Here is a 23,468-nt window from a genome sequence, read left to right on the forward strand (position 1 = left end):
AATCAAGAAAATGTGGCATTGATGTGGAAAAAGTGGTCATGGTGGCTGCTGGGTGCGGGGAATGGGAGGAAGAGAAGAGATGTGGAGGCGTTCTTGGGACTTGGAGTTGGTGGTGCCTCAGGGACAATTGCCGGATGTTGTATGTCCTCCCATGGCCCACTGGATGGAACGTGGGAGAATGTGGGCTATGGTGTGGAACACGGGACATGGGGTGCAGCGATACCCAGAGATGTACTCACCAGATGCAATGGATGTGACATGATGATGGGGAAGAGTGTTACTGTGGGGGGAGTGGTGGGGTGGGGGTGGGGGGGCAAATGGGGACCTCATATTTTTTAATGTAATATCTTTTAAAAAAATGAATAAGTTGAGTAGAATTTGGGAAAAATAAATAAAAAATAAAAAGATAATCATAATATCCATATGAATATTAATCAGTTCATGGTTACTGTATGATCTAGCAACGTGAAAAGTAAAAAATAAGACCTGGATGAGTAGCATTAGAAGGAGCTAAAGTATTTTCAGAGTCATTTGAAATATCCTATTAATTCTAACCAAGGTAAGCAAAATTCATTCAAATTCTGCTCACTTGGGAATGTTTTCATGACAAGCCTATGAAAGAATAATTGTTTATTGCATGTCCAGTATTAATTCATTAATCACTGCTGATGGGTTTGTTTCCTTTACTCCATGCAAATATATGGAGGGCCCTATTATCTAGTATTTGATTTATTATCAATCTAACAGCACATCAAGCAAAGTTCAGAATGCAAACCTTATATATATATATATCAATACAGATGTGTTTATTTAAATAAATAAATAAAGTGCATTCTTTATATTGTGCTATTCCTGTCTTACTCTCACACAGATCTGAAGTTTTTAAGTATATTGACTAAATAATCTTATTGCACCCAAATGCAATAAGGAAAACCTTACTCATTTTTTGCAAAGAGCTCACGTGGCAATGATTTTTTTATGCTTCTCAGCATACACTATTTACCAACATAATTTAGCTTGCTTCTCCATTTGATAGATCATGAAAAGTCACCACTGTGGTTTTTGATATTCATGATTATTAAAAACACACTCAAACCACCTCCCATTTTCTTCTCTATGATGTCTTTAGTGCACATAACTTAAGCAATATTTTAGATAACTGTCAATATAAATGAAAATCTCATCTCTACTGGCAGAATTTGTTTGCTATTAATCATCATTCACATTGTTCCTGAGCACTAGCTAGGGACTCTTGCTTTGTCTCCATTATCTCTAAACCTCAATAGTAATTCTATCAGGTGGGTGTTACCATTTTCATCTTCCATCCAAATAAACAGACTCAAGTGAGTTATTGGGCTTGCTTGGGTCTATACAGTTAATAAACTGATGAAGCAAAATTGGGTCTGTCTGACCTCAAAAGCGTCTACCCATTCTACTAGATACACAACTTCAATAATCCAAAATAAGCCAGTCAAAATACTTCAGGAAGTATTGCATCATTCTGAAATTATGCTCCAGGATTAAAACTGGGTATATAACAGGATGATGCATGGCTATTTAAATGTAGGGGCACTGAAGAATATAAATTAAGTACTTATTTCAGAGCACAGCAGTCATAGCAATTATACAGAGAATTACAGCTAAAATAGAGTATTGCTACTATTTCTTGACAGTCTATTTGTATTCTGTATTGAAGTTAAAGATTGTTTTTCAGAAACAAATTTCTTAGCCATTCATTCCAAAACACTTCTACCAAAATGTCAAAAAGAAGAGAGATTTCTTTGAGTCATGTTTTACTTTTGGTACATTGTGGAAAGCGGGGGCACTTAAACCTTCTCATTCAGCTGGTGTTTGCTCCCTAATAATGTTCTACAACCTAAAAATAAAAGTTTAGCATTTCTTGCACAATTTTATAGACCATCTCCAGGAGAGTCGATGCAAGCAGACAGAATATATTATCAAAAGGGATTAAAAACCATAATACTGTTTCTTTATCTTCAATTCATACACAAAGACCATGGGAAAATGTGGCTGCTGGTTCTAAACTAAGATATTTCTTAGGATACTGGATTAAAGTTGAAAATGGAAACAGTCAAATTTTTGTCTTGTGGCTAAGAATTTTAACTTAAATTTCAGATAAGAAGAGGGAAGAAAGGAAAGACAGCCAAATAGGATCCCTGAAACTTGTTCTTTGTGGTTCACTGACAATTGATCATTTGCAGTAGCTCCCAAATCTTGATTGCAAATACTGTAATGTCTGCCTTAAGTCATGAGGCACACATATGTGTACACACATACACACCCAGAGGGTTTATTCTATTAGATCTTTAGTCTCTAAAACTCATCTCTCTGAGCTAATATGGAATTGTGAAAATAGAAACTTACTCGTTCCTTGGGAAATCCAAGACAGAGTTCGTTCTGAGAGTGATCTGAAACGAGGTTTCACTAGATCTTCCACAGTTACTGCTGCTAAGGCATTAATACTGGAAGATACCGTGCTGTAAGGACAAATAAAACTTTTTATTTATGATATTTTAACTTTAAGAACACTTGAGTGGGAATAAGAAAGGGTAGACTAATTGCCACTCCTAAGATGGAGCCAGATTTCTACTATATAATGATCACAGCATCCTCTTTCTGGAAGCTGATATTACCCAAGAATGATTCAGGCAACATCTATACGTAAAAAATACAAAGTAGTAAGGAAAAAAAAGGATAATTCAATATTGCTTCCATTTTGCAGTTAATCTTCAGTGTCTGTGGAATCTATTAATATATAGATTACTTGGTATTGTTATATAACTTTAAAACATATTTTTATGCATAGAAAGGACTGTCATAAGCCCTCACTAAAATATGCCATAAATAGCAATAATTTAAATTTCCTCACTAACATACAATGTAAATACAGGTGATAGTAATTTCTGGGGCAAGCACGGAAGAAATACGTAAATGCAATGACAAAATGCAAGATTCTTTGGGCAGCATATGTTATTCAATATGCAAACAGCTTAAATTCCAGCTGAACATGCTTTTGTCACACATATATTTTAACAAAGACTTTAGTTTGATAATCGGTGATAGCTACCATCAACTGGTCGTCATTATTGTGACCTTATAGGGTATGTGATGGTTTAATGGATACAGGGTCCTGGTTAAAGTGGAGCCTGATGACAACAGGCTGCAACAGACAGACAAAGAGATTTCCAGGTTGATTGCCTATGTTGGGCCATTGGTACCCAGGTCCAGAATTCAGCCTATCTCAGAAAGTATCCAGTAACAAAAGAAAGAAAGTAACAAAAGAAAGTATCCAGTAACAAAAGAAAGATCCCAATTGTGAAGGCATGTGTCCTGGAGTCGTAATTCATACCTCAATGTCCCACTGTAAGCACAGGCCACAAAAAGTCCAGGAAGCCCCGGATAGTCTTGCAGAATGTCCAGTACCAAATAAGGCATGAGCTGAAAAATTCCAAAACTTAATTAATGCCTCATTTACCTCATAACCTTCAGGAACTAATGGGAGCTATTCCACATGACTGACATTTCCAGATATCTAGAATTCAACTCTTCAACTGCTAACACTTGGAGAAATGAATAGCCCAGTGGTTAAGGGTAGAGGCTTTGGATTCAGACAGATGTGTTTTTGTTACTTAATTTCACTGAGCTTCAGTTTCCTCATCTATAAAATAAGTATAATAATATCAATAAAACCACAGTTTCTGTAAAGGTTAAATTGGATAATGTATGCAAAACTTTTAGAACCCTGTAAGATATACTAAATGCTCAATAAAAGGTAGCTGTTATTCTTTGAAATAACAAATCATTTTTATGGAATTATTTTATATATTTCACATCTCTGTGCTTAAACAAACAGCATTTGCTTTATATAATTTAAACTTTACTTGATGACACAGGGCCAGCTTTTTAAATCTCTATTGTCTTCATAAGATAAACTACAAATAATAAAGACTAGCAGAAATTTTAAAAAATACTCTTGATTAGAGGGAATATGACAGAAGATTGCCTCCAACTTCAGTATAAACATGATTCTTGGATTCTCTGAGAGAACATGAAGAACATGTTTCTCAAAAGGCAGGGATAAGTGAGCCAGTGTGGCTCAGCAGCTGAGTGCTAGCTTCCCACATATGAGGTCCAGGGTTCAATCTCGGACCCCAGTATCCCAAAAATAAAAAAAAAAAGGAGAGCATAGGTTAAAGTAGAGTTGAAAACAACAATTCAATCATTTTCTAATCACTTAAAGTTGTCTTTTTTTGGGAATATGATGCATATTGCACTGACATTCAATTTAGCCTATCTTCATTCTAATTAGTTACCCCCAACACTTCATTTACAAGCAAGTCTTAGAAAATAATTTCGGAAAGGACTTGAGCTTTGGAGTCAGAGAGTCCTGGGCTTGAATTCCAGCTATACCTGAATTTTTTTTTTTTTTTTTTTTTTTTTTTTTTTATTTATTTAATTCCCCCCCCCTCCCCTGGTTGTCTGTTCTTGGTGTCTATTTGCTGCGTCTTGTTTCTTTGTCCGCTTCTGTTGTCGTCAGCGGCACGGGAAGTGTGGGCGGCGCCATTCCTGGGCAGGCTGCTCTTTCTTTTCACGCTGGGCGGCTTTCCTCACGGGCGCACTCCTTGCGCGTGGGGCTCCCGCACGCGGGGGACACCCTTGCGTGGCACGGCACTCCTTGCGCGCATCAGCGCTGCGCATGGCCAGCTCCACACGGGTCAAGGAGGCCCGGGGTTTGAACCGCGGACCTCCCATATGGTAGACGGACGCCCTAACCACTGGGCCAAAGTCCGTTTCCCTATACCTGAATTTTAACTACACTGTCTGGTGACAGTCTGCCAGGGTCTGAATCCTGGCTCCAGGCCTATGAGTTGGTTATTGGTTACTCTACTTACTTAGTTTCTCTGTGCCTCAGTTTCCTCATCTCTGAAAGGGGGTAATCATAGAACCTACCTCAAAGGGTAGCAGTGAGTATTAAAAGTTGAAATTTATATAAAGCACTTATGATAATGCCTGACCCATTGTAAATATTTAATGAGTGTTAGCAATTATTCATATTTATTTGCTATGTGACCTTGAGAAAGTTATATAACCTCTCTGATACTGGACATTTATAAAATGAAGACTATAAAGTTGTGTGTGAGAGAGAGAGAGAGAGAGAAAGCATGCAAAAGTCTTAACACAGTATCTAATCATATAGTTAGTCCTCAATAAATGTTCACTTATTCGATCTATTTTGCTATCATTTTAAAACTGGAAGAAAAACTGTTCATAACTAGCTATCAAATAACATTCACAAAATGTTACACAGTATCATGGTTTGTCTACTTCTAGCCTGAAGATATTTCTATTTAAAGATAATTGACTTGAAATTTTTTCCAGGTATTTTAATATTTATAATTGTAGTTGCAGCATTCTTCACTCTAGTTATTACTAGAGTATTAAAAGTTGCTAAATGCTTTCTAGAAATGAAAGATGATTACAATGTGCCCATTTTCTGTTTTCTCTGCAGAAACAAATATTCTCTTCTCCCAACTAATAATGAGATGATTGCTTTTTGAATGTCATTAATGCATGTGTAAAAAAGACGTGATACTGAACCTGATCTAGTGCAGACACTTTCTTGGATGTCCAAGGATCACAGTCATGGTATCTAGAATATAGGGCAAGTCCACAAAACACTGAGCAGATGAGGATTACCCAGAGTCCCACAAGATTGATGTAGAGAGACCTACAGAGGTAAAAAACAAACCAGCATGTGAAAATTGTAATTTCTATCCCAAAGAGTAGGAAAATTGTTACATGAACATAAAAGCCCTCCATGATTATATTTCTGTATACATTAAATATATGCACATTATCTTTTGGTTATGAAAAATGCCACTTATTTTATTCTAGTCTAACTTCCCACTTATGATGTCAATCAACGATGTTTTTGGAATTATTTGGAGTAGGAATTATTTGGAGCGGCATCCTTCCGTTTCAAGTTCCACGAGTACTCTTAGCTTTATAATTGTATCTAATTAGAATATGCCAGGTTTTCTGGTCATGAAGTGAGGATTTTAATAGTTAACAGAGCAGTCACTATTAGTCATTTTTCTTTTTTAAAGTAACAAAACTATAAACTGCTAAACACTGTAATCATCTACATAACAACTCACCAAACTTGCTTAAATGTGGTTTGTAAGGCCGCCCATTATGCGTGAAAGGCAGCCTTGTACTCCTTGGACAGGAATCTTCTCAAACAGTGTTCAGCATTATAATGCAAAGGTTAAAATAACAACACTGGAGTCACACCTGATTATAAATATGACCCCAGGCAAGTCCTTTAGCCTCTCGCATTCTCAGTTTCTTCATTTGCACCTGGAGAAAATAATGTCTGCCTCCCAGAGTTGTAAGACTAAATGAAATAATATACAACACTATCATAGCACAGTGCTTGGCGTGTAATGAACCCTTGTCAAATGGTAGTTTTTGATGTCGCTAAATGTTATGTTTTAACGATCCGTTGAATTTCTCTCTCTAAGGTGGCTACACCTTCTTCCGGTGGTAGTATGATGTGTCGCCCAAGGCTGAAGGAAGAATCCCACCCAAGGCTATTCCCAATCTGCCTAGGGCAGCCCACACCCGAAGACTGGTGGATGCAGAGGTATAAAGGCCCAGCGCCCTCACCCTAACTTGGGACCAGACTGAAGAGTCCTCCAGCATCAGCACTCCCACAGGGAGTGGGCTGAGGCGTCTGTTGAGAGCCGTACAGCCCGTGTTCTCTGCGCCATCCTGCTTCCTTCCCTGCCCTGCCCTTCCACGGGAGTTGGTTCCTTAACAAATCCCTGCATGCTACCCTCCATCTCACAGCCTACCTCCTGGAGAACCCACCTCACAAAAAGTACCAGACACCAGCCTGGCAGCCTTTTTCTTTGACTGGACCAAATTTACTATGTTTAGTTGTTGTCTAAAAATAATGTGCTGCGGACTGAGTCCCCAAAAAGACACGTTTAAGCCCTAATTCTCAGTCCTGTTCACGTGACCCTGTTTGAGAATAAGAGCTTTGGAGGTGTGATTAGTTAAGAGGATGCCAAACTGGATTAGGGTGGGCCCTTATAAGACGGGGTGGTTTGGACACAGATGGACAGACGGGAGACATCGCCGTGGATGGAGGCGAGATTGAGTCTTGCCACAAGCCGATGGTCGCCATGGATTGCCGGCAAGCCACAGCCTGAAGCCTGCGGACTTCAGAGGAAGCACGAGCCTGCAGACACCCTGCTGTGGGGCTTCTGACTCCACAACTGTGAGACAATAAACTCCTGTCCGTGGTAGTTGTCATAGCAGCCCTGGCAAACTAATACAATTTTCTTTGCAATATCTTGAGTTCTGACATGTAACATCACAATATTTCCAGGTTCTCCTTTGAATAAAAAATGGAGTTGCCTCTCCCAGCCCAACCACCCTGTATTCTTAATTTATTTAGTAGTTCTGAGCCCCTAAATCCATGTGGGTAGAGTCAGCCTTATCAGCTCAGGGAGTGGTGGTCACCACCAAATCAGCAGCCTCCACAGAAAGAGCCAGTCACCTTCCTATACTCTTTGTTCAAACCCGGCTGGGCTTGAGAGTCCCCTGACTGTGACATCCTCTCCACCCCTGTGCTTTTGTCCAAATCACTCCTTCTTCCTGAAATGCCTCCACTCTTCTCCACGCGTCCAAAGAGCAACCATTTTTCAGGATCTGCCCCATCTACAGGACCCTCTCGCTGACCGCCTGCCTTCACAGCACTTTCTTGCTCCCATCTCTTTGAGGTAGAAAAAGGGATTCATATTTCCTGGCCCCTCACCATGCGTGTGCCAGGTATAGTATTTTGTAATACCACCCATGAGATGTGCAATATTTCTTATTCTCATTTTATAGATTTAGAAGCTGCTTCTCAGAGATACTAAGTCATTTGCCCAGGATCACTCAAGTAACAAGTATCAGAGCAGCATTACAGAAGTATTAGGGCTGGGATACAAAGCAAGACTGTCTGGAAATAAAATTCAGTGGCACATCTGGCAATATAACACTCTGGAACATTTCCTCTATTATACTGTTTTCTGACAGTTTTATACTTCTCTGGTATTATTTCACTTTTCACCTGCTTATGTATTACTTTCCTAATACGATATTCAGTTCCTGCATGACAAAGGCTATATATTTATAATTTTTAGGGCCCCATAGTGACTTATACAAGCAGAGCCACAAGATATGCTTATTTATCCTGTAAGATCTGTTAATCATTTATATAAATACTTTTGAATATCTGATTCAAAGCATGCAGAGCCATTTTGTTCTGCTTGATCTTGTCACAATCAAGTATACCATTTATCTCTTGGAATTTCATGACACAAAAGATTTAAATTTTTAAAAGTTTCCATAAAGACAACTGATGGTTATTAATGATTCATACACCATAGTTTGGCTTACATTTTTGCATGGAATCTGCTTTTACAGGAAATGTATCTCTGCACTTGGGACTGGTTGACACCGTAGATGCTGGTCCATGTGAAGGTACCTCCTATAACAATTGTCCAGAATGTGTGTCTTTGCAAAGGGTTTGGATTAAAACTAAATGGAAAGAAGGAGAAAACAAAACAAAATCTAAAACATCAGCAGAAAAACTAGAGAAAAAAATCCTACTGGATTATTTTTGTAAGCAAGCATATATTTATATGCATACATACATATATTAACTATTTAGTATAAAAGGTAGAAATGTCTCCAACTTTAACTTCAAAGAAATAAAAGTTAATACTTTTGGATATTTTTTTAACTCCTATGTGGGATTGGGGGGAATTGAATATTCCCATCATTTTGAGTGGTTACATGAATCGTTCTCCCATGGTTCTAGAAAACTGTTGTTTAAACAAGTCTGCTATGCTATAATACAGAGAAGAACATAAAACTAAAATAAAAAGAGAGAGAGTAAGAGGGAAGGGAAAGGGCAGAGGGAGAGGGAGACAGGGAGGAAAAGGGGGAGGGAGAGAAGGAGGGAGAGGGGGAAAGATGGCAACAGGGTGGGGTGGGATTTCTAAGTACATCACAGCTATAGATACAGCATGGAAATGACACAAAATTGACACATTTTGTGTATATAACTATGCTCCTAGCACATGTATATATACATATATAGTTCTAATTTATGTTTATGCTCAAGAAATCACTCAGTGCTATTTAAAGTTTTTCATTTTCTAAACTGACCAATGTCATTGTAATAGTGTTTTTTTAAAATGCTGTATGCACAAGTAAAATACTAGTTAAAAATCATTTTATGACATATACCGTCCAAAATATTGCTACCAAGAAATCTAAACTTCCATAGTTGAAACATCTTTAACCCTTTTTAATGTATCACTTTAAGAGGAATGATTCTGTTCATCTCTGATACAAAACATGAGCTTGAAAATTTTCTGCAAAATTAGCTACATGGATACTTTGAAAATCATGAAACCCTGCAAATCTGTTTCAAATATTATATTTGAGATCATTTGAGTAGAGTGTTCTGATATTATCCATATTCCAGCATTGCTATGGAAATGTGAAAGCCTCTATTCTGTTCTCTAACATTTTACTATCAGGAGTATTTCATGAATATTGGCTCTCCCACAGAGGAAACAACTTCTACCTTAGCTATGTAAGATGAAGGCCAAAGGATTCCATGAGCTGACTTTGGGAAGTAAAGCAAGATTTAGAATGTCCAATTCAGTGTTTTTAGGCCACGGAGAAATATATATATATATATATATCTCAAATATATAACGTACAGAAAATGCATAAATGCATAATGTAGCATAAAATACTTCTCTTATTTCAACCACAGCAGATATTTTTCCACTTATTTTGAGACATAGCAGAATAACAAGAGATATTCCTGAAAAGTCTGAAACACAATAAGGCTTTTCCTTATTACTTAATGGTTGGCAACTGTAGCAGTTTGATATTATTTATGAATTCCAAAAAGAAATATTGGGTTATGTTTGTAAACTGTTCTTCTCCTCTGGGCGTATTAGATTATATTGGATTAGATTATATTAGATTATATTAGATTATATTGGATGATTACTTAATCAAGTAAACCTCTTGTGCCAGTAGGGTGTTCACGCCCCACCCCTTGGTGGGTTGGGGACTCACAGATAAAAGGCATGGCAAAGGACAGAGTTGGAGGGTTTTTGATGTTGTAGTTTGATGCTGAAGCCTTAAGCTGGAGCCCCAGGAAGTAAGCTCACAGAGGAGAAAGAGAAGCAAGTCCCAGGAAGAGAGGAACCCTGAGCCCAGGAAGAAGCAAGCCCTGAGAAGAGAGGAATCCTGAACCCAGAGAAAAGCAAGACCCTGGAAGGGAGGAACCCAGGAATCCTGAACCCTCGCAGACATTGGCAGCCATCTTGCTCCAACACGTGAAAATAGACTTTGGTGAGGGAAGTAACTTATGCTTTATGGCCTGGTATCTGTAAGCTCCTACCCCAAATAAACACCAACAAATTTCGGTATTCTGCATCAGCACCCCTTTGGCTGACTAATACAGAAAACTTCAAAGGAAGGGTCATAAGAATGCTTAATCTTTTACTGTTTAGAATCTCCTATTGATGTATAAGCTATCGTATCAATGCTGCAATATGTGCCCTCCTTTGTATAAAGCGACAGCCATCTTGCAGAAAAAGTACTGACTCCATACCCTCTCCTCTCAGCTTGGCCTATCAGGAGGTGATTCGGTTATAATGAAGATTCCCTGAGTGGCCATCTGTTGTTTTTGCCTCTTGGTTTCCATCCCCCTTCTTCTGGTAACAGCAACTCAGGTTTGTTGGGGGAAATTATCATTAAATAGTGTAAATGTTGGTCAATCAAAATATCCTGCTCTGCCCCAACCAAGGGATAGAAATATGGCCCAAGCTAGCCAATTGGATGCTCTCTTCATTGGAACCAGACTCTTGAGGTAAACAGGAAAATGGCTGAAGTTGATTCATTTCAATGCATTTCTGCAAATGAATACATTGACCCTGTCCAATTTCTGAAAAGCCAACTCTCAAACCTTGACCCCTATTTGAAGAGAAGATGAGAGACACCAGGAGAAAAGTGGTTTTCCTTTCTTTTTGCCAGCAGTTTCAGCTTCCTGTCTCAGAGTAGAGCTGCTTAGAGTGAAAGGAGCTGGTCCAGGTCAGAATGAGCCCCTCTCCACACTGAACATAAGATGCACAAGGACATTATTGATCCAATAAAGTAGGCATTTTAAATATTTTTTAAATTGCAGTGATGGAGTTGGGATTAAATAACTAGTTTCTCCACTGGTCTTTCTTTAGGAAAACTGAACAGTTGCTTGAGACATTTTCTCTCACTGTCACATCACGTGTCTATACTGTCACTTGAGGTATAACTTCTCTGGCTAATTCTCAGAAAATAATACTTATGTAATAATAATAGAATACATATTGTTAGGTCAATATCATAAGGGAAATTCTCTAGTCTACTTGAAAAGAAGAACTGTCAAAATGGAATTACTAGGTCTGTTGGTGCGTTTCTCTTAAGAGGCTTCCTTTTCTTATCTCTCCACTGTCTCCCCTTTATCACCCTATCCCTCTGTTTAACCTATTCCAGACTTTAATATCTGAAAGAAAATAGGTTTTTCCTATAAGTCCTTTCTAAGGAGGAAACCCCATCTTATGTATCATGCCTAACATGACTGCTTTAACCCCTTCAGGAACTGGGGGGATCCCTGTACACATTGACTTGCTGCTTTCATTTTCTGTACTTTATCCTTAGTGGTTTGTTTGCTTTTTAAAATAAGCTTATTATTTCAATAAAGAGATGATTTTGGGGAAGCGGATGTGGCTCACCTGACAGAGCATCTGCCTACCATATAGGAGGTCCAGGGTTCAGTACCCAGGGTCTCCTGGCCCATGTGGTGAGCTGGCCCATGCTCAGTGCTGCTGCACACAAGGAGTGCTGTGCCACTCAGGGGTGTCGACCACAGAGGGGAGCCCCACACACAAGGAGCGTGCCCTGCAAAGAAAGCCACCCCGTGTGAAAAAAAGAAAAGCGCAGCCTGCCCAGGAGTGGCACTGCATCCAAGGAGAACTGACGCAGCAAGATGATGCAACAATGGGAAGCGGACTTGGCCCAGTGGCCCTGGGCCTCCTTGACCTGTGTGGAGCAGGCCCATGCTCAGTGCTGATGCGTGCAAGGAGTGTTGTGCCATGCAGGGGTGTCCCCGCGTAGGGGAACCCCAGGCGCAAGGAGTGCGCCCCGTAAGGAGAGGCGCCCAGTGCGAAAGAAAGCGCAGCCTGCCCAGGAATGGCACCGCCCACATGGAGAGCTGATGCAGCAAGATGACGCAACAAAAAGAGACACAGATTCCCAGTGCCGCTGATAAGGACAGAAGCGGTCATGGAAGAACACACAGCGAATGGAGACAGAGAACAGACAACTGGGGCAGGGGGGAGGGGAAGAGAAATAAATAAAAAATAAATCTTTTTTAAAAAAAAAGATGACGCAACAAAAAGAGACACAGGTTCCCAGTACCACCTGACAACAATGCAAGCAGACACAGAAAAATACACAGCAACTGGACATAGAGAGCAGACAACGGGGCGGGGGGGGGGGGGGCGTGGAGGGGGTAGGGGAGAGAAATAAATAAAAAATAACCCTTTTTAAAAAAAGATGATTTTGAAGAAAAAAGTAAACGGTATGTTTCATTAACAAGAGGTAAATAGCAACTTACTTCCAGAAATTTAATCTTTTGCCTTCGTATGCATCATTTAGGATAGTGTTGAATCCACCTTGAATCACGGACGACTGTATAATCACAGATGCAAATCCAGCCACCATGATCCCAATTTGAAAAACATCTGTCCAGATAACTGCTTTAAGACCACCCTTTGAGGGGAAAGGGTTAGGATTAATGCTTTTATCAACATTATTGAACATCTATTAAATACATGCCAGTCACTGTGCTGAGTAAAAATGATGAAAGCGTGGAACCTGGACCAGAAGGCCAAGAGAACTTCACAGAGAAGGTGCTATTTAAGCCAAACCTTCAAACCTAAGCACAGGCAAAGAAGGAAGGTTCTCACAGCGGAGGACTCAGCATGGGGACAAACATAAATGAGTCAAGAAAAACATTTTTAGTGCCGCCATTTTGAGTGTGGAATGGAGTGGAGTGGTGCAGGGAGTTTGTAAGGAAGAAAATTCAGTCAAATTGCAAAAGGCAGTATCATGGCTTTTATTCAAGAGACAGGGCTGATATTCAGCCAGCATGCACCAAGATGGTCAAACCAATTGCTGAAATACTACAATTATTTTGTACTAAGTACTGCCCTGAACAGTGTCCACTTTCAGTCCCTATAAGCCTAGTTGATCCAGTAACTGAAGGGTTGATACCCAGACTATCAGGGACCCCTTAGGACCCACACCACTGCTAAAGATCAGCATCTAGGGTTATATCAGTGCCCATGCCGTACAGTTGTTATATGTTTTGATTGTCACCCCTACCTATAGGACATGGGAAGCTATGATATGTTTCTAAGCTGACAAATAATATTAGCACACACTATAGTAACTTAGCAAAGATATGAATGAATTAGCTGGTGGCAAGATTAGGGGCCACTGCAGTGGTTCACTGAAAGAAAGAAAAAATTCAATAATGATCAATATTCTACAGAGCATCAAATATTTACCCCAGACCAAATATTCCTTACCCCAAAATGTACATTGTGGGAGGTCAGAAGTAGAAAAATAGGCCTGAACCAGGCCACTCTGCAGCACTCAACCACTGGAATTTCCAATTTTGAAAAGTGGGTTAGGGAAGTGAAAAGCAAATAATGTTCTTGACATACCATTGTGCAGTAGAATGTGCAGACCACTCCTGTTGCCACCACTGCACCCCACAGGTCAAATCCTGTGACTGTAGAGGAAGAGAGAATTCATGTCTAACTGTGAAATGTGCATAATCAAAGTACTTCTCAAAGATTTATCGTGGCTAGAGCAATAACATTTATTGGGCAACTACCTTTGTACCCACTTGCCTAAAACTAGGTCCAACACTTATAAAACATCACAAAACAAATAACATTTAAAATTGTATTTCATGAGTTAAACAGACATGGATTCTATACACAGACCCAACATTGGCTAGATTGAATACATGAAAACACATTTTATATTTTATATTATAATTAAGCTAGAAATCACTTAATGTTGGGAAGTGGTTGTCCAGACTAGATGAGATTGAAGGGCATTTGTCATCTCACCCAATTAAACATGGTTCAAATGAACATACTCTTCTACCAATCCTTGAAAGAACAGTTGGGTATGCTACTAAGGTGCTGGACTTGGATGGAGAAAAGTCTGTAGAGTTTGCTACCATTTATCTGAGAAGAAGAGTAGGATATTTTATTTTTTTAATGTTAGGGTAAATAAAAATAAGTAAAAAACTTAGTGACCTATTGGGGAGGAAGGGAACAGGGTAGTGGAGACAGTGATATGTTAAACTTCTCTAAATATATATCATTTTGTAGATTTGACTTTGAAACCATGTTAATGTTCTATATAATTATAAAAAATGAATTAAATAAAGAAACTCCTCAAAAGCTAAAGCAAGATGGAAAAAATGAACATAACTGTATATCAAGTTTGTGACATAACCACACATGGAAAAATTACTTCAAAAGACTTTAAAACACAATAATTTAACATATATTCCTAGTGAGGTGTAGCCTAAGGAGAAAAAAAGAACTGCAAAGAAGAAAAAACATAACTGTTTTTAGTCATATTATTAGTAACAATAATAGAATTGTTACTCTGAAATAATTACATCAGTAGTTCTCAAGCTTGACAGAGGAAGTTTTTCAAATCCCGAAGACCAGGCCACACAACAGAATAATTTAATCACAGGGAATAGTACCCAGGCATGAATATTTTTTACAGCTGCCCAGGTGAAACTAATGTGCAGGTAAGTTTCAGAAGTCAGTGATATGTATATTTGCATAAAGGAACTAAGTACTTTCATTCATATTTTTAGAAACCAAGATTTTCAGCATAAAATAAAAGACACAAATATAAAACCAAATAAATTAGGTAAGTACCCTATAACCCTAAATTTGAATTAGAAATATTAATATAAACTCTTAATTATATTTGTGTGCATGTGTTTAGGTAGTTATGCATGTGTATATATGTATATGTGTGTAGGTAAGTAGGTATGTGTGTGTGAGGTTGTGTATGTGTATATCCCACCTCTGTCTACTGAGAAAAGACTTAGAATAATGACCAACCCAGTAGCAATGAATATTCCTAATGTTTAGATTGTGGTCTCTAAATACCATTTTCCCCTAAAGGGAATAGCTGATATCAGGACTGAGAGGTAAGGGACGCTAGACCATCTTGCCACACCAGAAAATAAAGGAGCTATTAAAAACTAGTGGAGGCACATCAAAAGGATTAAGGAGACAATTTGAGGGGGTTCTTGCTGACAATTTGAGCATAAATTATAACAAACAATTGGAATATTATGAAATAATATCAAATGTGCTTAAATCCAGGAGTTTATAATGATTGAAAAAAGAAAGCCTTGAGGATGTGGAAAGATGGCATCTGATTAGGCAGATAAGGCTCAGCTCTCTCACTAAAACAATGGCAAAAGGGCCAAAAGCTGCCCAAAGGACCTGCTTTGGGGTCAGCAGACCAGGACAGTGCTTCACAACTCCCAGGAGGGTGAGTGACAGAGAGACAAAGAACCCCAAACAACAAACTGTGAGTTATTAAACCTTCCTACAAAATGTTAATATCAGACAAAAAAAAATTATACTAAGTGAAGGAGACCAGAAATAAAGAACTACATATCATATGGTTCCATTTATATAAAATTAAATATAAATCTATTTATAATGATGAAATTAGTTTAGTGGTTATGTAGGGCTGAGGAAGGAATGCTAAGGAATATGGAATCTTTCTTTTTCAAGTAATGAAATTGTTCTAAACTTTTTGAGATGAAGAAAGTACAATATTGTGATTATACTAAAAGCCATTGATTATACACTTTGGATAGATCATATGGTATATGAATATATCTCAATAAAACTGCTTAATAAAATGAAAATAATAACTGTACAAGAATAGCCAGAAATAGTAGCATTATACAGCAGGGGAATCACAAAGAGATTGAAAGGTGAGGAATTTTCTTATTTGTTTGTCTGTTTTTTGTTTATTTTTGTTATTGAAATAATGATAATGACTGAAGTGATGAATGCACAACTATGTGATTATATCAAATACCACTGGTTGTACACTTTGGATGAATTATATGCTTTATCACTATGTAGCAATAAAATTGATGTAAAAAAAAGAAAACCTTAGTTATCCTGAGGAAAGGAACATATTGGTTCCTTTCAATAGGAAGGAACCAATTTATTTCTTAAATTTGAAAATAAACAGGGGAGGGGAGGGTGAAGGGAATGGGGAAATCTGGCATTTATCCTGCCTATTACAGGGTAAGCAAATCGTTGATAAGAAGTAGTTTTCTCTATAGAAGTATTCCATATAATAATGAAGAAGAAATAACAGAATTAGAATACTATATTTAATAAGCCCTAATGAGATTATAGATGTAGAATGATCATCAATAGCTGCTAATAAAACTTTCAAAAATAAAACAACTGAAATTCTGTGCCTGCTGAAGGAAATAACAACACTACAAAATATTCTTTCCAAAAAGTTGAACTAGAATCTGAAAAGCTTCTATATCTAGCTACCAGTTTACAAGAGTACAGAAGATTTGGAACTTTAAAAGACCCAACAGGGATACAATCAATAAAACCAAGAATTTGGCAAACTTGGCAGAACAGATGACCCAGTTTCTTAAACAACTAAATTGTAGAAAAACAAAAAGGAGAGAGATTATCAATTAAAATAGACTTTAAAATAGCTGTAAAATGCACCAAGGAAAATTTAAAAGAACTAAAGGGAAAAATAGAAAAATCATCAGTTATATCTGGAGATTTTTTTTAAACAATCCTCTCTCAGTAATTGATAGAAAGGTAGGAAAAAACAAATTAGTAAAGATATTAAAGATTTAAATAATGTTAACTAACTGAACCTATTTGACATTTATAAAGCATTACACCCAACAATTACACAATATACATTCTTTTTAAGAGCTCTTTTCAAGAGCACAATACACATTCTTTTTAAGAATACACATTCTTGCTGAGAATGTTCAGCAAGATAGATTGTACCCTGGGCCATACAACAAATATCAATATATTCCAAAGGATGAAAATCATAAAAATTCTCTGACAAAAGAGCATTAATATAGAAATTAACTGAAAGATATGTTAGTAAATCTCCAAACATTTTAAAATTAAGCAACACAGTTCTCAACAGCCATGGGTAAAAGAAGAAATCACAAGAGAAATTAGAAAATATTTTTAACTGAATGATAATCAAAACACAACATGTCAAAATCTATGGGACGTATATAAAGCAACGCTAAAAGAGAAATTTGTAACTTTAAATGTTTATAGCAGAAAAGAAAATTTATTATCAATGAGCTAAGCTTCCATCATAAGAATCTAGAAAATTTAAATCCGAAGTAAGTAGAAAAAAGGAAATAAAAAACGTAAGTGCATAGATTAATGAAACAGATAAAGAATATCAATGAAGCCAAACATTGGCTCTTAGAAATGATTTAAAATATGGATAAAAGGCTAGCAAGATATATCAAGAAAAAAAAAGATTTAAAAAGTCATTTATCAATATTAGGATAATAAGGTACATCACTTCAGGTACTACATTAAAAAGATAAGCAACTTTGGGCCAATAAATTTGACAAATTTTGAGGGAGTTATCAAAACTGACTTAAGAAGAATTAGAAAACAGAATAGCCCTGTGTTGATTAAAGAAATTGAATCAATAAACCAAAAATCTTCCCACAAAAACAAACTCAGGCCCAGATGCCTTCACTGTGAATTTTATCATATTTAAGAAATAAATACACAACTTCATAAAAACTTTTTCAGAAAATAGAAGAAAGAACATTTCCCAACTCATTTTATGAGGCCAGGAAACACTGATACAAATATCTGTCAAAGACATTACAGGAAAAGTAAACTTTCAGTCAATATTTCTGTACATAGACTGTAAAAGTTCATAATAAAATATTAGCAAATCAAATCCAACAATATATAAAAATGATAATTCATCACGACCAAGTACAATTTATTCCAAGAATGCAAAATTTAACATTAGAAAACCAGTCAATGTAATTCTCCACATTAACAAACTTAAGAAAAGATACTATATAATCATTTTGGTATTTTAAGAAAAAACATTTGGCCAGGAAGCAGATGTGGCTCAACCAGTTGGGCATCCACTTACCACATGGGATGTCCAGGGTTTGGGTTCCAGTGCCTCCCAAAGAAGACAAACAGATGCATGCACCCACCACAATGAGAGCTAGACACCCACATGCCACACCCCACAGCAATGATCAGATGCCTAAACAAGAAAATGCCATAGGCTAGCAAATGCTGCAGACTGCAGGAAGCGGATATGGCTCAGGGCGTTGGCATTCCCCTCCCATGTGGGAGGTCCTGGGTTTGGTTCCCAGTGCCTCCTGAAGAAGGCAAGAAAACAATGAGTAGATAGACAAAAAGAACCATCTGGGAGAGGAGGAGGGGATAAACTTTAAAAAATAAATAAATCTTAAAAAAAAAAACCACTTGACCAAATTCAATACTCATCCATTATTTACTTTCAAAAAGAAAAAAAGGAAAAGAAAAGAAAAAATCTTACAGCAAACTAAGAGAAGACGAGACTTTTTCAGTCTAATAACCAAATCTGTGAAAACTCTATAACCATCATCAAAACTAATGGTGAAACATTGGGTGCTTTCCCCCTAAAGTCAAGAACAAGTCAAGAATGTTTGCTGTCATCTGTTCAGCACTGTCCTAAAGGCTCTAGCTAGTGCAGTAAGACAAGAAAGAGAAATAAAAGACACAAAGATTGGAAAAGTAAACCTGTCTTTATTGATAAACACCTAAGGGATCTGCCAAAAACCTAATCAAATTAATAAGTAAACTTAGCAAGTTCTCAGAATCAAGGGTCAACAGATAAAAATCAATTGTATTTTTATATATGAGCAATGAAAAATTAGAAAACAGTATAAAATACCACCTGCAATAGCATCAAAAACATCAATTACCTAGGAATTAATCTGAGAAGGATGTGCAAGACTTCAACATCAAAAACCACAAAACATTACTGAAGGGCATTTATAAAAGACCTAGATAATTGGAAAGATCCCATGTAAATGGATTAGAAGAATATCTGCTTTTGTACAGTGTCTTTTCAAGTATTTTGCCCATTTTTTACTAGCTTATTTATCTTTTTGATTCGTTTTATTATTTCATGTGGCAATAAGTTCAACACCAATAATAATCAGAAAAATACAAGTTAAAACCTCAATGAGATAGACCCACTAGAATGACTAAAAATGAAAAGACTAATACAAAATGTTGGTGAGAATGTGAAATATTAGAACTCTCATGCATTATGGGGTGGACATGTAAAATGATAAAACCACTTAGAAAAAGCATTTTTCAGTTTCTTTTAAATTTCTTACATACAATTATCAGAGCTGGGTCATAGAATAAATGTATGTTTGTCGTAGAATAAATGTATGAATACCACTTCTAGGTATTCACCAAAGAGAAATTAAACCATATGTCAAAAAGCAAAACAAAATGAAACAAAATCTGTAGAAGAATGTGATTAGTAGCCTTAATTTATAATATCCTAAAACTAGAAATAACGCAAAATGTTCATCAACAAGAGAATAGATAATTTTGGTATATGCATACAATGAAATACTACTCAGCAATAAAAAGGAATAAACTACTGATACGTGCAGCAACAGAGATGAATCTCAATAGTTTGTTATACAAGTGAAACCAAATGCAAAAAGGAACTTAGTATGAAGATTCCATTTATATAAAGTCTAAGAGCAGGAAAAAATAATGTACAGTGATAAATATCAGAAAGTGGCTGCCTGTGATGGTAGGAGAGATCTACTAGAAAGAGACACTAGAAAAAGTTCTGAGATTAGATGATAGAAATATTCTATATCTTGAGTTGAGTAGTGGCCACACAAGTGTACACAACTGGCAAAAGCCATCCACTGCACTTAAGTTCTATGCATTTTATTGTACATAAACTATACCTCAATTTTTAAAACAATGTTTTCAATTTCAAAACACAAGAGACACATCAACTAATCACAATGCATGAAATTACTTGGATCTTTTTACTAACAAACACTGCAAAAAATCAGAAAAATCTAAATACTGATACTGAGTTGACATTGATAGTAATAAGGAATTATTGTTAATATTTCAGGTGTGATAATGGTATAATTGTGTTTTAAAACAGATTATAAATACAGATGAAATAGAAAACATTTATGATTTACAGCAAAATAATCTAGTGGGGGAAAACAGAGAGTAAAGTAAAATTGGCCATGAGTTGATAATTTAATATTAATATAAGATGATGGGTATTTTGGGGTTAAAAGGGGGATATTCTCCCTATTTTTAAAAAGTTTGATATTTTCCATAAAAAACATTTTTAAAAAATGATTGGACTTTGAGAATATGCACCAATTCAGTTAAACAAGTTTTTATTGTGCACCCATTGCATACCCAGTCCTGTGTCCATTTTGTGCTGATTGTCTTGGTCTCAGTAAAATACACAGATGAGATTTAGTAACCAAAACTCAGTTCCTCAGGCCCTAATTCACTCACAGGGAGTGGCTAGAGCCATAAGAAGAGAGTCTTTGATTTCTTCACAGATTCAAGTCAATGTTCTGATTATTACCAGAACTGCATTTTAAAGCCCTAAAGCTAACATCTTTGATTACATTTAAAAGCCAATAAGTAACTTATGAAGGTTATAGCACAGTTCTTGATCTACGAAGTGATCCCTGTATGATGGTAGTACTGCCACTGAACATGTCTGGCATTCAAAATTCCAGAGCACATTACGTAAAAAAGAGCTCCTCTTTATAATGATGCTGTTTATTTCTATACTTGGTGAAGTAACAATCACATCTATTCCAAAATTAGAGTGTGGAGTTAGAAGTTTCTCCATATTATATTAGCTCCAAAGAATTGCGCCACATTTTCCCATCATAGAGTCCACTTGTCCATTGCACAAGGAAGTTTTGAAGATTAAACTTTCTTCTGATTGATAAGACTGCAATTGGTAGGGAGTTTCCAAACGTCTTAAGGAAAATGACTAGCACACACCCTTGCCTCACTAAACTATCCCAGTTTTACTGGTTTTCTTGGCCCATCTCTCGAGAATGTAGCAAATTTGTTGATCAGCACAGTCTTCATAAATTTATTATAAAGACATAGACATCTGTCCTTTTGTCACTACAAGAAGCCTGATATTTCAGATCACAAGGCTTTCTTTCTCTTCCATTTTGGACTATATTAGAAATGCAGAGAAGAAAACCTTCTCTCCCTGCCATATTTTACAATGAGTAGAATTACACAGAACCCTCCTGGAAATGAGCTCTAGGTGACAGCCACAAAAGGAGGGTGTGTGGTCATTCAAGCTTTAGACCACAGGGGTCGCTCATTCTGAAGGAATAGAGAATAGCTGGATGGCACAGCCCAGAGAATCACCGCTCAGGGAGTTCTGCCCATCTAATCTACAAACCTTTTAGAACTATCCATCAAGGAACCCAAAGTTTCTACTGTAAGCACTGGACCCACCCCACCCTCGTAATGCTGATGATGCAGGTGATTGGAAGCACTCCTTCATCTCCGCATCTCCCAAGAGGAGAACACGCTTATTAAAAATAATCCCAAATGTGAGCTACATAATTGGCAACTCTGAAATGTACCTTGATTCAAAGCCAGGGCAGGGGCATAAATAACAATTCCAGTATACAGAATCTAGGGGAAAAAGAAAGCCAAATAAGCAGTGTAAATTACAATAATAACATACTGAAATTTCTATTATAAATTCAACTATGAATTAGAGCAAAAGTTTCAATAGAGTTACTAGAACTTGTTTGTAATTTGGGGAATGTTATTTAAATAAAGTTGATTCTCCTTTTCTTTTTTTTTTTTTAAAGATTTATTTATTTATTTAATTCCCCCTCCCCCCCCCCCCCGGTTGTCTGTTCTTGGTGTCTATTTGCTGCATCTTGTTTCTTTGTCCGCTTCTGTTGTTGTCAGTGGCACAGGAAGTGTGGGCGGCGCCATTCCTGGGCAGGCTGCACTTTCTTTTCACGCTGGGCGGCTCTCCTCACGGGCGCACTCCTTGCGCGTGGGGGCTCCCCCACGTGGGGGACACCCTTGTGTGGCACGGCACTCCTTGTGCACATCAGCACTGCACATGGCCAGCTCCACACGGGTCAAGGAGGCCCGGGGTTTGAACCGCGGACCTCCCATATGGTAGACAGACGCCCTAACCACTGGGCCAAAGTCCGTTTCCCTGATTCTCCTTTTCTGCTTGAAGTGTGGTCATAGGTTATACAAATATTTTATGCCCAACTTTGTGTAAAAATACGGACTTTTACATGGTACTTTGAGCAACTGGTCACTGATACACCAACTCAAGCTTGAAACCAACCCTCCTAGATCTAAAACAATTAGAAAGAAAGAATAATACAGATTTAAAGGGGGTCCCTCAGTTATATCTTCAAACCACTTATAATCACTATATAACTGGGAAAACAGTGAAAATGTTAAAAAGTTTGCAGGCCTGTTAAGCAAAAGTATAAATGTGTACTAAAAAAAAAATCCTGAAAGCCAAGGAAAACTGTATTCTACCTTTTTTGTATTATTTATTACTTTTATTCCTACATCAACCAATATTTATTAGTCTGGGGTACAATAGGGAGCAAGATTAATATGGTCTTTTTTTATAGAATGTCATTTTCATTGCACTTGATCTTTCAAATATATCATATAGAAGGTAATTTTATGCTTATTCTATAAAAGAATGTTATGTACTATTTGAATGTTTGATTTTGTATTCCATAGATAGATCCATGGAATTAAGTCTGTTAGTAAGTTAAACTAGCTTTCCACCGTCATTATATTTTGCCATTTAAAGTTTTGAAAATATGACCACAGGCCACCTTCCTAACCCTTGCCCCCACTTTCTCATTTCTGTTGGAATTTCTAATAAATGTAAAGAGGGTCTGAAGAACTTGTAAATGTAAGTTGCCAACTCCAGCTCTGTGTCAGAATCTCTGCCAGACCAAAAAGGGCTTCTTCCTTTTGCATTGCCTGTTTTAAGGGCTGATATAATTTATGTAATTTGCAAAAATAGAAAATGGGGTTGCATTAAGTAATTTACAAAGGCTCTTTGACTTGCTGTAGCAAATGATTAGGTAGCTTTTGATTGGAGAAATGGAATTG

The 23,468-nt window shown here is 37.1% G+C and overlaps 1 protein-coding gene across 2 annotated transcripts in view; it reads right to left on the bottom strand.

Annotated features, from left to right (window-relative positions):
• Positions 1 to 23,468, bottom strand: part of SLC5A8 (solute carrier family 5 member 8) — a 54,294-nt gene that overhangs the window by 23,080 nt on the left and 7,746 nt on the right. For both annotated transcript variants that reach the window (XM_058308607.2, XM_071219031.1), the window contains exons 3-9: positions 21,941 to 21,992; positions 13,872 to 13,939; positions 12,758 to 12,912; positions 8,473 to 8,613; positions 5,620 to 5,749; positions 3,371 to 3,459; positions 2,386 to 2,498 (exon numbers count right to left, since the gene is read on the bottom strand). In XM_058308607.2, the coding sequence (XP_058164590.1) occupies positions 2,386 to 2,498; positions 3,371 to 3,459; positions 5,620 to 5,749; positions 8,473 to 8,613; positions 12,758 to 12,912; positions 13,872 to 13,939; positions 21,941 to 21,992 (748 nt within the window). The remainder of the gene's footprint in view (positions 1 to 2,385; positions 2,499 to 3,370; positions 3,460 to 5,619; positions 5,750 to 8,472; positions 8,614 to 12,757; positions 12,913 to 13,871; positions 13,940 to 21,940; positions 21,993 to 23,468) is intronic.

Source organism: Dasypus novemcinctus, chromosome 12 (assembly GCF_030445035.2).
Source record: "Dasypus novemcinctus isolate mDasNov1 chromosome 12, mDasNov1.1.hap2, whole genome shotgun sequence".
NCBI classification, from domain to species: Eukaryota; Metazoa; Chordata; class Mammalia; order Cingulata; family Dasypodidae; genus Dasypus; species Dasypus novemcinctus.